General features: G+C 40.6%; 1 protein-coding gene across 6 annotated transcripts in view; it reads left to right on the top strand.

The window, feature by feature from the left end:
- TBC1D1 (TBC1 domain family member 1) overlaps positions 1-14,666 on the top strand; it is a 118,691-nt gene that overhangs the window by 16,936 nt on the left and 87,089 nt on the right. Inside the window, exon 1 of one of the 6 annotated variants that reach the window (XM_064511310.1) lies at positions 8,032-8,176. The exons of the other annotated variants lie outside the window; for them this stretch is intronic. Coding sequence (XP_064367380.1) covers positions 8,111-8,176 — 66 coding nt within the window. The 5' untranslated portion in view covers positions 8,032-8,110. Of the gene's footprint in view, positions 1-8,031; positions 8,177-14,666 lie in introns of those variants that run through there. 6 annotated transcript variants of the gene reach the window in all.

Here is a 14,666-nt window from a genome sequence, read left to right as displayed (position 1 = left end):
TGCAATGATTAAGGTGGAAGGGGAGGGAAGGTGATGATAGGAAGGGAGAGAGCAAGAGAGTGCATCAGACCAGATGCATCTTGCCTTTTTTCAAGCTCTTATAAGTCTTCATTTAAGCGTAGGGATATAAAGTTGGTGTGTGGGATTCAAAGAGGCTGCTTGTGTCATCAGATTAAGTGCCTGCTTTTGCAGGCAACTATGTTAAAACAGTTTATTTGGAATAACTCTATGAATTATAGTAAGTATTTGGGCAGTGGGCTAGATTCTTCCTCTGCCTTGAATCATTTGCTCCATTCCATGCATGCAAAGACTGTAAGCCTTTATGTACTGAATATGCATCCTTGACAGGTAAATTAAGTGGTGTACAATATATACCATATGCACAACATGTCAGTTTTGTGTTGCCTTCTTGAAACCTCCACCTGGTGATTCCAGTCGTATGGAAAGATCCTAGGGCCTGTCAATACCTGGTCACATTTTAAAGTCCTGAGGCATAAATTATCTTTTTTTCTCCTTAGATCTTCCATGAAGCACAGCTTAACTAGTCTGATTCTTTACATATCTCTAAAGAGAAGCTTGCTCTCTCAGCTGCTGTTCTATAACATCTTAACCTAGTCTAAGTTCAGATTTTGGTGGTCCTGCACTCTCCTGATTGCTGACTCTCACATTCTCCACCTTCTCCCTGACCTGTGTCTTATGCTGTGGTATCACTTAGTGAGCCAGTTCAGGGAAATGTAAATATTCCAAATGGAAAATGTGATATGCTTTCAATCAATTTAACATCCTGAACCTGACCACAGTACAATTTCATGAGCACCATTGTCGGTGTTGGGGAGGAGCAAGGCCGCACTGCTTGGAGTAGGGAGAAGGTGGGACTTCAAACCCCGGATATGGTCAGTCTTAAACTGCAGTGGAGTTGCAGTTCAAGAGTGAAGGCTGGTGACACAGTGAGGAGATCCACAGTGAGGCATTATCTTTCTCTTCTCTTCTGATCTATCCCTTGACATATATTCCCAGTGTTCCTCGTGTGCTGGCACTGAGGTTTGTCCAGCTCTGTGCTGAGCTGCTCTAGGAGCTAGACTAGCTGAAAAAAACAATACTGGAAAAAAAGGTTCTTTCTGCTCTGAACCAGCTCAGTGGTTGATCACCTTAGGGGTTTTGTCCAATTCCAAGTTGACAGAACCTTGGAATCTAAAATGAAGAAAGTGAATGCATAAAGTAAGTTATTTGGGATGGTTTGTTCTGGGTACTTCCACAGGCAGATGGGTGGAAATAGAGCACAGCACCTACTCCAAAGGGTTTGGGCTGTGTAGCAGGAACCCTGATGCTGTTTATTTGTATAGTGAAATGGATCTACAAAGTACGACTGTGAGTGTGGAGGTGTACTGGTAGACTTGCAGACTTACTTGGTCTCTGTACAGGTAACCTTGAGCCACTTACGCATTGGAAGAGTCACAGGCTTTAAATCTACCCTCCTGGCATGTGTGGGAGGAAACCACTGTGGACCTGCCCAGTGAGTCCAGCGATGGAGTAGCCTTGCTTGGAAAGGGCATAAACAGCATGGGGAGAATCTGGCTGCTGGTAAATATCTTCTTGCAGTCTTGTCTCTGCTGCTGTTGCAGGTATGATGATCTGAACAGAGAGCTTTTAGTCCATTTCCATAACTTACACATCATTGTCTTAAAGTTACTAGCAAACCTGCCTCTGAAGGGTTGAATGTGTTGTGAAAGACTCGTATGACCTCTTTGTTTTTGTGTCTTTAACCTCACTTTGGCACTAATTTTCTCATACTAATCCTGTTTATTGCCTTTTCTCAGCTGGACTTGTTTTTTTTTGCTTTGCTGAGCAGCGCCCTCACCAGGAAATAAATTAACCCTCTGTGACCAGCTTCTAAAACCTTGCCAGAGTTTTGGTGATGTTGCCGTCTTCAAATTTGATTGAAATGCTTGAGGTAGCTTAGTGTGGAAGATGAATGTGGAAAATTTTACAGTTTTTTTGGATCCACGCAGTTCTCAAAAAGTGAAATATAGGTCTCCAGGAGAGAGGCTGTATTTATCCGTGTTTTACTCCAGCACTACGCATGTTAGGTTCCCCAGCTTCACAACGGTACCACCAGCAACATATGTGAACAGCAAAGTTACTCAGCTCCCCTTACTGTAGGGCAGCAAGTCTGACTTCTGCAGAGACAGTGGATGCAATATGGGTGAAAAGAAGTGCATGTAAGTGTCTCCTTGCAGCCTCAGCCAGCAGAAAATGCTGGGCCAAAAAAAAAAAAAAGGGGGGGGGGGGGAAGTACGAGTTGTGCCTGGGCAGAAGTTCTGAGTGACAGAGTATGTCTCCAGAAACCTAGGTTGCATCTGCACAAATGCAGAATTAACAGTTCATAAAATACTGTTTGATTGACTTAACACTGAATATTAAGCTGAATGTATGATACTGTAAGGAGGAATGATTAATGATAAAGGAAGTCCCTTGCATTTTCTGCAGTTACCCTTTGCTGTGGCTTAGTAAAGTTAATTGAAGACTAGAGGACATTTGGAAGAATGCTGCCCTATTGAACTGCAAACTTAAGTCAGAAAATCTAATCTGGTTTTAATAGACAGTTTTTATTTTTCATTTAATAAATGATCTTAAGGAAGTTAAAGTATGTACAGCTGTGATGTTTTAAAATTATTTTTGTGGCTATAGTACAGTGATTGTTATATGTTATTTAAAGTAGAAAGGAGTATATTTTAGAGGGGAAAAAAGAACTGCCTTGACAAAGGACAGTTTTCATAAAAATCAGTCATGTCTAATACAGTGTTAGTTTTCATGGCACTTAGTACAGTAACATATTAAGAACAATGTAATTTAGTTAGTGAAAAGTAGCATTAAAGCATTTACAACCTGTTTTAAACCTGTTGGGAAGATAGTATTGGTCAAATATATGAAAAAGCAAAGGCCATATCAGTCATATAGGTCAGTAAAAACAATCTGTCCAGACAGACTCAAGAGTGGTTTTTGCATGAATCATTGTAGGACTGGGTCCTGTGTCAGTAATTTTTTTTTCCTCAAGTCTAGTAAAAATAAAACCTTTCTATTTTCGCAGTTACACGAATTTCTCTGAAAAACTTGAGGTTTTAGCTCTCTTGGAGATGCTTTAACATGTACACATTAAAACATGAAGAAGACAATAAGTAAATAATAATGAGTAAATTGCTTTCCCGAAATATCTGCTGTATTCCATGCAGTCAGCTTTTCATTTAGTTTTGCATGCATTGGGCTGGCATTTATGCTGTGCCCTCAAGGTCATCAGATGAGGCTCTCTGATTGTGCTGGAACAGAAACCCAGAGCAGAGGAGGCATATATAATTGCTGTATTTACTTTAGCAGCACAATCTCCCATCCTGTTATATGTCAAAGTGAATAACAGTAACAAATCACTATCGTAAAGTCAGTGCTTTCCCTTGCCTGCTGTAGCCGTGGTTGTTCTATATTGCTGTTTTTTTACCCTCCCTGTGGACGTCAAGTTATGGAAAGGGCTGTGGGAAATATTTTCCTAAAGAATGACTTGTGTGACTGGACAAATATGGGCTTAAATGGATATGTGTATCTGCCCTAAAGGTTGATTATTGAGGATCTGATATAAGGATTGAGTGGATAATGCCAGTTTATACTTGGTTTGTCCTTTGTATGAAACTACTGATTGATGTGTGTTGCTCTTTTCTTTCCCACCCTCCCCCTGCTTTTCCCAGAGTGATAGTTACTGAGATTTATAGCTGGTCATGCTGACTTTTACTAAACACCATCTCTGCATGTAACTGAATGCTCTCAGTTTCCAAATTTCTTGTTTCAGCCTTTAAAAAAACCCCTGCTAATTTCACACATGCATAATGAGCAGAATGTGGTTAAAAATTGTATTCCTCTTAATCATGATATAATATGATTTGTTAAGTTGCTTTGTTGCTTGTGTGCTCTGTTCATAATTGTAATGTAATGAACTTTCACAGGAAGAGAGAATAAAAGATGAAATTCATAATTTGGTTAATCTGAGATTTCTGTAGTTCTGTCACATTCAGCACAACAGTGAAAAATAAAGCTTGTAGCTAGTATCTGGTGGAATATTTTGCATCTAAACCTGAGGCTAATTAAAACAGATGTATTTCTCTGAGAGCCTAAAAAGTAAGCTGTATATAAACTTACTGCTGAAGCTTTGATCCTGAGAACATATATGTGCTTTTAAGTTCAGGCTTGTTCCATTAAAGGCATCAGAAATACTTGCAAAAGTGAAGTTGAGCATGCTTCTAGACACTTGCTTAGCATTTAAAATATCAAATATATCACTCTGCTTGTAGTTTTTATCTTCAGATATGTTTCCAATGACAGCTAAGTTTTTCATAGAGAGGAAAAAGGTATCCAATTTCTATAATTAATTCCTTCAGAATGATTTTTTTTAATGAAACAGCCCTTTTAAAATGAGATAAAAAGAAAAAGAATAACTATAATGTGTTAGCGTATTCAGGATGATTAACGTGGTTGATTCAACACTGCTCCTAGGAAAAACAGTTCAGGGTTTATTTCTTTAATTGAAAAAGCAAGTAAAAGTACAACATATGCTTAAGAAGCAATAATATACTAAAATCTTAAGAAGAGCAAAGCTCCATTCATCACTTTTATTTCACTGCTGACTGCTAAAATCCAGTTCTAATGTGCTTCTGCCAGTGCGAATAGCACTGGTCCCTGCAGATCTCTATTTGAAACTGAACTCAGAGGCATTTCTAGAAGTTGTGTCAAGAAGTCAGGTTCTCTTTAGTTTGCCCTTCAGTCCAACTGCTATGACACTTGCATTTTTCTGGTCTAGTGCATATTTCAAAATGGCCCAATAGTGGGTAATGATCTACTCAAATGAGGCACTCTGATTTCCAGAGCAGGACAGAGATTTAAGAGAGGAAGCAAGTGATTCTGTGGACCACTGTGCAGCATTTCTGCTAGTAAAATTTCCTTATGTAGTCAGGTCCGTAGAGCTTCTCTAACTGCAGGAAGTAAACTTCACTGTTCCTAAGAAGTATTAGACATTGAACTGGGTAATGGTTTTTTCCCCGCTGTCTTCACAACAGTTTGCAGATTCATCATGGCCTAAGATGAAGTGTTTAAGTGCCACTTAGTGGCTGTCCAGAGCAAATGTAAGATACTGAGAGATCTGTGACAGTTTTCACCTGTACTCCTATTGCTTTCCACCAGCAGGAGAATTCCTTGCCTTGTCTTAGAGTTACCAAAGGCTTGATCTAAGACTGGCTGGTATTAATCCACATACTCTGGTGGGCTTTAGATAACAATTTCAGTACCATGAATCCCGTTTTACTTTTTTTTCCAGATTGTCCTTTTGAAGTTCTATTTGGGTTCTGCTCGTGTTCTGTTTGGCAATAAATACTTGTAAAAGGATTGTAATGGGTTGATACTTTGCTGTGTGGTGAACTCACACAGCAAGCCAAAAGTAGGGTAAGCACTATCTCTAGAACCAAAATGCTAGTGTTCCTGGAGCTGCTAAGAAAATATAGTTTATTCTAGAGCATTAACATGGACAAAACAAGACATGCTTAACTGGGGTGTTTGGCATCAGCTGGCATTCTGGGATGTCTCAAGTTCCCCTCAGCAAGAAATCTGGTAGGTGTGAGAATGTGTTAGGTCTCAGTCAAGATACAGTATGCTTGTATCTGGATACCTGGTCCTAAGTACCAAAGTTTCTCTTCTGGAAGTTTGCAGGACTTCAGAGTAGTATTAATATATATGTTTATTAACTGTCCATAGTGAACTAGCTACATCCAGAGGAGAGCAAACATCAGAGTGCGTGCACTGCGCTTGTGGATTGTGTGCAGCCTCCCTTCCGGCTGGTAAGAGGCCTTTGGTGGGAACTCGACAGGTAGTTTCTGTACTGCAGAAGATGTCTTTGCAGTTCTTATTTAAAATGAGGGTTTTGGTTTTTTTTTTTTCTCACTGTGGAAGCTTTTCAGTTTTGGTGTTTTCATAGAATATCCATATGCAGTGGATTGCAAGCCAGGCTTGCAAGAGTCAGAAAAGTTCCTAGGCTCCTCAAATAAACAAAACATAGGTTTCTGATTTATAGGTACATTTCTTGTTTAAGTTACAGAATACAGACCAAAAAGGTCTCAAGATAAATCCCTTCACACGACTTGAGTCTGTGGACATCCAACAAGCCATGTAAAAACTGCCGATGTGACAGATTTTCCTTATCTAAATACCCTCCTTGTTCTGACTTTCACGCATGCATGCACGAGTATCTCGATCTGTTGAAAAAGTCTTGATCCCAGCTTGAGATAGCTCAGCTGCACCTGAATTTGACTTGCAGGAGGCAGACTCAGCTGGAGTTCAGTCCACAGTGAGAAAATGTAATATTCTTTCTTTCTTTCTTTTTTTTTTTTTTAAGCTCTTGCTGTTTGGTTGTACGTTACAGCTTTTTGCATGTTAAAAACAAACTGGGGAAATTATTAAAGCTAGTGTACACTTTACTCATAAACCTGTTCTGACTGAAACCAACAAGGGACCAAGGATTTATGACATCCCGAGGTATAATATCCTTCTCGGCTGACTTCTGAGATTCACTTATACTAATTCGAATCTTTGTGCCTGCGAGCCCATTAAAATAGGTGTTCAAACTCATGAGGTTTCAGTGGTATCTGAACTTCTCAGTGTTCCAAAATAAGTTGTGTTGCTTTCCTCCTCCAGTGCCTCCATGGCAGGCAGATGTGGTTCTTGTTTTAAATGTAGGATATGATTGAGTGAAGAGGTCTTCGTTTGCAGGTGGTTTGCAGTGAAGAGGTCATTTGCAGGTTTTTCTGGAACGCCAGAATTCCATGTTGGTGCTGAGAAATACCCAGGTGAGAAGAAATGGCAGAACCCTTAATTATTTGACTGTAACTTTATATATGTATTTATTTCAGTAGCGTGCCACATGGGAAATAATATTCTAGGCTTTCTTCATGAAAGCATGTTTTCAGGAAGACATTTCTTGACTTTTACCCATTCCAGAAGTTTTGTACCGCTCACATGTGTGAAATGACACATCTATCCTGGCATTCTCAGTCCTAAGAAGTGGTTAAAGAAACCTGTACTGAATGAATCCGCCTCGTCTGCGTGGCTCCTTGTTGCGGGACAGCTGATTCAGCTTGTTGAGCCTTGCATTGTTTTAGCAGAGCAGCGGAAGTGCAGTCAGCACATGTGGCAGAAACATGCAGAGTGTCTTACAGTAATATATCCTGAGCCCTTTGAAGTGATTCAGCTCTATCAAAACCACAAAAGAGCAAGAGGACAAATCCTGTTGCTATATTTTAAAAGTGTCTGTATTGTGTGTTATATTTCACAGATATTTTCCAGTGTATTTTTCAAAGTCAATTATAAAATTGACTTAAAATAACAAGATATATGTAGAGTATTGTCTGCACTGAAGCCAGGAACTGCAAACCTCTGACTGAAAAACTAACTGAGGTGTGGGAAAGCGGTGTTTTCAGACTGGTAGAGCTTGGTTTTAAAGATGTTTTGCTGCAGTTTTGTGGCCTTTGCTGTGATCAAAAGACAGTATGTCTTAGCCAAAGACAAACAAAAGCACAAGAAAAAAGAGTCCACACTGTTGCATAAGATGTACTTGATGTATCTTAAACTCTGAGAAGAGTATAGAAAGGAGAGAGATGAGAAACAGTGGGTGTAACATCTTTTAGGCAACATTGCTGACTCAGTATTCCACTCTCAAGGTACTTGAGAAGGAATAAAATCAACAGTGCAGCATAAAAGTTGATAGATAGATAAACAGATAACTTAATAAAAAGGCAGATTTAAATGTATCATGCAAAATTATTGTACATACAGATTAGGATATTAGTAAGCTTACAGTGGTATTCTGAATGCCACATAACACAGGAAGCGTTTAGGGAAGCGCTGTGCTGCAGCTCGTGGTCGCATGGAAAGGCTGGCGACGGGAAGGAGGTGCGGAGCGTGGGCTGGGCCCGTTGCTGAGCACGCTTAATTGGTGGCAACGGGCTGCTGGAGTGCTCCAGAGCCTGCTGCGGTTCCTGCGCCGCGCGTTGTCTGCACGGGCTGGAACCTGGAGGCTTGTGTTATGAGGGCAACATTGCAGAAATTAAAGTTTCTTCAGCTTGATTCTGGAAAAGAACAGGAAAATATGGTATTTGTTTTTCCTTTTGTTACCTACCTTTAAGATACAGAAAGGATATAGTAGAAACTTGGTCTGTGATTTTAGTGGAGGCAGGATTGGATCCTTTACAAGTGAGTAACTTTCACATCTGCATGCTCATCATAGGTATGTTGCAATAGCAGTGTTGCATTGCAGGTGAGTTCTGGAACCTGGACCTGCTGAGATATAAACCTGGATTGTTAGTTTTTACTCTCTTTTCCCAGCAAAGCTAAGAATATTATGGTTTTATGAGGGGGAAAAAATGGTGAAAGCTAAAGTTCTGTTCAAACTGTTGATTTTTCCTGTTTACTATGAAATGGATCTTGCTTTAGACTATCTGAACTAAAGTAAAATTATGGTAGAATCTGTGTACTGTGTATGGAGATTGTTATTGAATTCACAATTATGAAAAACTAATGTGTTTTTTGCATACATCAGTGCTGTTAGATTTATAAAGTTACGTTATAGAAAACTGAGAAGACAGGCAACTTTTCATGCCACTCCATATTGTGGAGCTGTGGATGCTTTCCTAGTCTCCTACTGTTGCAGCTAAAGTACACAAAATAATATATGCTTAGGGCAGTGGTACTATTTTCATGTTTGTAGTTAATCATGTAAAAATAGAGCCAGGTTCTTACTGCATAAAACTACATGTACAAAATTGTTTATTTTATATTGTTCCTTACTAGAGTGTTATAGTAGGATAAAGTGCATGTGGACATCTTAACCAATGTGAAGTCCCATATCATGGAAATAGGCATTTGTAATAATGTATTATTCATGGCACATGGGGAATAGATAAATTTTATAATTAGGTTTTGATTTTAACCAGTCAAATGAGATATAGTCTGTTTTTCCTCCACATTTTCTAGACTGCTTTTGTTGCTTCACTTATCCACTACTGGATCGTAATCGAAGTAGAAGTGCTTAGTATTTTAACTTTTTTCCAGCTTGAGATAGTGCTTCTTCTCAAAGGAAATGAGACATATTTTCAAAGAAAGTATCTTTCTTCTTAGCTAAGTAACTTGCTTTAACCACATAAAATTCAAGATCAAGGAAGACTTTATTTATAACCCTTAATTAATTGTATTCCAGAATGCCCTTCCTAAAATCTGGGAGGTTTTCCCCTACTTGAGGGAGCCCTTGGTGCCTGCCTGGGGGAGCCCAAAGGGGAGAGGGCTGCCGGGGAGGAAGGGAGCGCGGGAAAGCAAGAGCGGAAGCTGGGGTGAGAGGAATGTGGCTCTGCCACTGCAACTTCCCCAGTGCCGGACAATGTTATCTGCATCCTTCATGTCCCGTTGTCAGAGGGATTTTAAAAATAAACGGTCTGGTGTCATATTTCATGGTTTATCCAGTGGTGTCAGGGTGGGGGGCTGCCGCCCCGCTGGCGCAGCAGTGTCCTCGAGAGGTGGTGGCTGTGGCTTCACCCACCTGGCTCCCAGTCCTCCTTCTGCCCCGTTTCTCCCTGAGCTCTCAGCAGCTCCGAGAGCTTAGAGACTCGTCCCTCAGCTTGGTCACAGTGAAGGGGCCAAGAAATCTAGGGAGAAAAACAGGAGATTTCCAATTGTTTCAGCAGCAGCTGTGACCTGATGAACTCAGGTGCTCAACCTGCGTCTTCCTCACTGCACCAGGGAGCATCTGTCCCTGTTTTTCAGCTCTGCTGTCTGCTGCCGTACCCTGCCAGCTTCCTCCACATGTGCTCTGCTCTTCCTGCCCCAGTTTCATGGCTGCCAGAAACCCCTCTATCACACATCAGAATAAATGCCTGGACCCTCTGACATCTCTTTGCAGCAATTTCCCGCTCAGAATAAATGCTTGGACCCTCTGACATCTCTTTGTGGCGATTTCCCGCTATGCAGAGTTTCCTCTGTTGCTCACTTGCCACATTGTCCATGTGGTTTTCTTGCCTCCAACCTCACAAGCAATCTCTTCACCAGTCTGCCTGGACCTATCTGCAGATTCAGGCTGTGGTTTTATGCTCGTTTATATGAGATATGATCACGATTGGATCACTCAGTTGTTTACATTTGATTGAGGTCAAATGCAGACATACGATCATGCTTCAGCTGAATTAGTCAAAACCCATGGCGAAGCTCCTGACAGCTTTATGGTTTTCTGCTGTCTGTGGGAAGACAGAAGATGTACAATCCAGCGTAAAGCTTGCCAATCCAAAGTTTATTCATCAATGTTTTTAAAACACTGAAGTGGCAGAGTAAGCTCAGGCCAGTAAGCATTTTGTGTCATATGATCTCAATGTTTATGAACTGGTTTATGAACTAGGACCTTAAAGCTAGATTGGGTTTATTGTTGAAGCATTGCCTTGGTTTCCTCTCTTTTCTTCTATGTATTGCCTTTCTTCTGCACCTGAAGATCTTGGATACCTTTGGTATATCTCATGTTTCTTGGTCAGATACCATATATCTAAAAGTGTCCCCTTATCAGCTTCTCCTCCTCTAGACAGCTTCAGGTACTAAGGATGAAGCTATTTTTCTCTGGTTTTAGATTCTCTGTAACATTTATCTTCAGGGATAAATGATAAAACCTTCAGTGGGTCCCTTCTGTGATGAGGAGCGCTCGGCAGTATTTGCACCAGTCCATGTTTGACTTCTCCAACCCTTCCCCCTCCCAACTTTCTGAATCAAATGCTAAGAGCTGATCCTAAGAGCTGGTCTGTGCCACTGAAGATACCTGAATGGTCAGCCCAGCCTCTCCTGTCCCTAGAACTGCCTGCTACAAGGCACAGGAAAAACAAAGCTTTTTTCTAGATAGGCCTTTCTTTAAAAAAAAAAAAAAAAGAACCTCTCAACCCTACTTTTTTGTCAAAAACAGGCCCATCAGTAAGAATCTTACAAACTAGGAAAGCTACCTAAACTCACGATGCATGTTACCTCTCTCGTGACCTCACTCCAGTTGAGGAGTCCACTCTTTCCTTCCCTGGGGGCCAGCACTTGCCCAACGAGGGCTTTGCTCTGCTGTCTGCAGCACAGAGTGACCCTGGGGTGTTTGCATTTCTCTCCTATGAGGTGTGGGGTCACCTGTCCCTCACAAATCCCTCCCTGCAAGATCCCAAATGATAACTCTGTTCTGCTCTGCTACTCTGTTGGGGAGAGGACGGATACGGCTGTTTGAGAAGAGGAAAGTTAACCGCCTGCCAGCCCCTGCCTTTCATTCCTGAGCAGGCAATGCCAGGAAATGCTAATGTCACTTGAATCAGGGCATTTTAGCAGTTAAAATTTTGTAGCTGAGAAGATAATTGTATAAGGGAGGTAAACCTGCAGCAGTAGTTAGAAAGGCTATGTGAAAGCCTTCCATTGCTGGGGTCAATGCCCAGTGCTCCGGTGAGGAGTCGTTCTCTTCTGCCCGTCTGCCACAGGGGAGTGAATTGCGTGTTATCTCTGGGCACTGGCCCAAAGTCTTGCCTTCATGTTGGCTACTGGTTAGCAGATAGCTGCAACACTGTAGTCTACGCTTTTCACCTCACTAACAGTACAAAAGAAGATTAAACCTGAAACTTGGTCATTTCCATTTCTGCTGAGTATCTGAAAACCATCAAGAAGTCCTGCCATTTTCTTCAGTGAGAGCTGAAGCTGCTGTCTTTAGCCTGTATGTGCAGCCCAGGCCAGCGGCCCCTCTATTTGCACTTGAGTAAGGGGACAGCCACTGCTGCCGGTGCTCAGCTGGTCTTACCGTTTCCTCTCTTCAGTGGGCTGAGGCATGTCTTGTTCGGTTAGGTAGTTCAGGTTTATGATTAATCTTTTATTTTATCATGTTATGAGAAAAATGAGTTTGTTTACATTGTGGTCAAAAAGAATAACAAAGCTCACTCTTTTCTTCACCATAATGAAACCATCTAGTCAGGCTTGATCACGTCTTTGGGTAGGTTGAAACCCAGAGGAAAGTGTTCTCTTCACTACTGTCCCCCTTCAGTGGATCCAGATGAATCCCTTGTCTCATCTTGCATTGTACAGAGGTGGCATAAAAGTCTGGGAGTTCTGTAAACGGAGACCTCTTTTTTGATATCTTTTCATCTAGGTATATATAAGAACCAAATTATTATTACATTTTGAATTCATGTGGCAAGTAGTACTCCCACGGTATTTACTTTTCCAACCTTTTTCCTCTGATAAAGGAAAAACTGTTTAGCCCACTGCTTGGCATGGGAAAGCGTGAGACAAGACTTAAGAAAAAGCTAACAAACAGTTAAAAATAAGTAAGGAAGGGATAAAAATTGTGGGGTATTTGTAAACAAAGACCAGCTAATGGATAGTGGTAAATATTGTCAAGCATGTTCTTTGCTCGTATTTATTCAGCTGAATTTACTAAGGCCTTCTTGTGTAGGACACACTCTAACAGGGGTAGAAGAAGAGAGAAGCAGAACTTGCAACTTGAACGTGGGCAAAGGGGATGATTCATAAAAAGAATAGCTGGAGAGACATGGTTAAATCAAATTCAGAGGAAAAAGCTTCAAAATGAAAGGGAGTCTGCTGTAAGACCACCACTGGAGTTACCACAAATGCAGCAGGAGAGGCCACTTCCAGGTGATAAGGCTGGGGCTAGTAGTCTTAGTGTAACTCCTTGTGAGGCTTCATTGAGTCACGACCTACTGTGAAGACTCTAAAAATATTTACAGCCATTAACCCTAAAGAAAGCTGAAATCAGAGGAGAATGAGTTAAAAAACCTCCTCTTCTGAGTGAAAAGATTGACTGTAGTCTCCTGTCTTCTTAATATATTCTTACAAATGCTTTCTTTTAATGCAGAGAGTTTTGAGAAGAAATAATGGGAGTATTTGTGTATGTGTAAATTTGTGAAAGACAGCTGTAAAACTGAAAGAATGTTTTTCTGAGTATATAAGTTGTGGCTTTGAATATTTTAATTGCTACTATTTAAAAAACAGCCACAAATATCTTGCTAATATTTTCCATGATAACATGGAACAGTTTACAGGAATGAGGATTTTGTTTTGTTTTGCTTTTTAAATATCATGAGCTTAGATAATAGGGTGTGAAGTGCTACTTATTGTTTATGCAATACAAATGTCATTGCTTGGCCCAGAATTTTTCCGTTTACCTAAAATGGATATATACTACTTTTGGAGAGACAGTTATTTGCACAAGCCAAACTTAAAATAGAAAAATAGAGAGGTTCCATTTTTAGAAAGTTGAACATCCTGAAAAATGAATGCAGTTATTGTTCCTACTACATTACTGAAACAATCTTTTCTGGAAGGTGAGCAAAATGGTGACCTATTCATTTATGCTGAAGAATTTCACGTATTATCAAACATTTTTATATCTGAACACTCAAGCCTAGCTGCCAGCTGTTTCTCAAATACCAATGAATGTACCCACTCCTTCCTATTTCAAGTCTGGCAAACACCATCTCTAATTTACAGATTAACTAAAGCGGAGAAAGTGGCTAAGTAGCTTGTCCGAAAACAAGTTAACAGCAGGAGCTGGAAGTCAATCCCTGTTACTCTAACTCCTAATTCAGCGTCTTTACCACAAGACCACTCTCCCTCCCAGTACCTGTAGAAGGCTTCAGAGGGCATATAAAATCCTACAAATACTGCTTGTATGCAGCAGGTTTAGAAGCTGGACTAGAGCGAAGTGACCCTGTGGGAATAGCTCTGGAGTCAGCTCCAGTCGGGGCTAGCAGCCAGGTCTTTTCACTGACAGCAGGGTTTGATGGAGACCCGGACGATACGTGTATTGTTAGTTTAACACTGCGGAAGGGTGCTGGGAGGGAAGGGGGAGCTGGAAAAACTCCCATGGAGGTGGATCTCCACAGAGAAAGGGGCAGAAATAATTGTTTGGAAATAATACTGTTCACATTCTGTTAGAAAAATGTAACTCTAATGCTATCACCAAATAGCAGAGGCACTGTACAATTATAAGCAGCACATAATTGTCTTCAGTTGCTGTATTAAACAAAAGTAGACCAAGTTATATACTTTAAATAGTAAGTACTTTTAGTGTTCTTGTAAGGGACCTAATTTAAAGCTCTGAGAACAGATGTCCTTTATTCATGTATGTGCTCTGTATATTATGAACAGTGGTAGCAGTGAAAATTTCTCCCCTCTGTCATGCCAATAAACCCTTAGAGACCACCACCAGAGTTAGTGTTGGTCATATTTGGTCATTTATTGGGCTTATGGCTAAGAAAGCCCATGCAGTCAAATTGCCCCAGAGCCAGTATCATAATGAAAGGGTAAGCCTTGTTATCCTTGTTATTCACTTCTAATTTAAAGTGTAGAACTATTAGAATAATGGGTCTCTATTCTCCTTTTATGAAAATATGAAATGTATTTGGTAGAGTTTTAATCCCAGAAACTGTAGCATAGGTTGTAAACTTGATTTAATGCCTGCTCCAGACAGGCTTTGGGTTTTCCAAGCATGGGCAGGTCACCATAAGTAAATTGCACATTGATTTATTAGCTCATACTGGACAGTATTTTGTGGCTTCCTGGCAAATGTTGCTTTG

Source organism: Dromaius novaehollandiae, chromosome 4 (genome assembly GCF_036370855.1).
Source record: "Dromaius novaehollandiae isolate bDroNov1 chromosome 4, bDroNov1.hap1, whole genome shotgun sequence".
NCBI classification, from domain to species: Eukaryota; Metazoa; Chordata; class Aves; order Casuariiformes; family Dromaiidae; genus Dromaius; species Dromaius novaehollandiae.
Note: the sequence above shows the minus strand (reverse complement) of the source record. Positions and strands in the feature narration are given on the sequence as shown.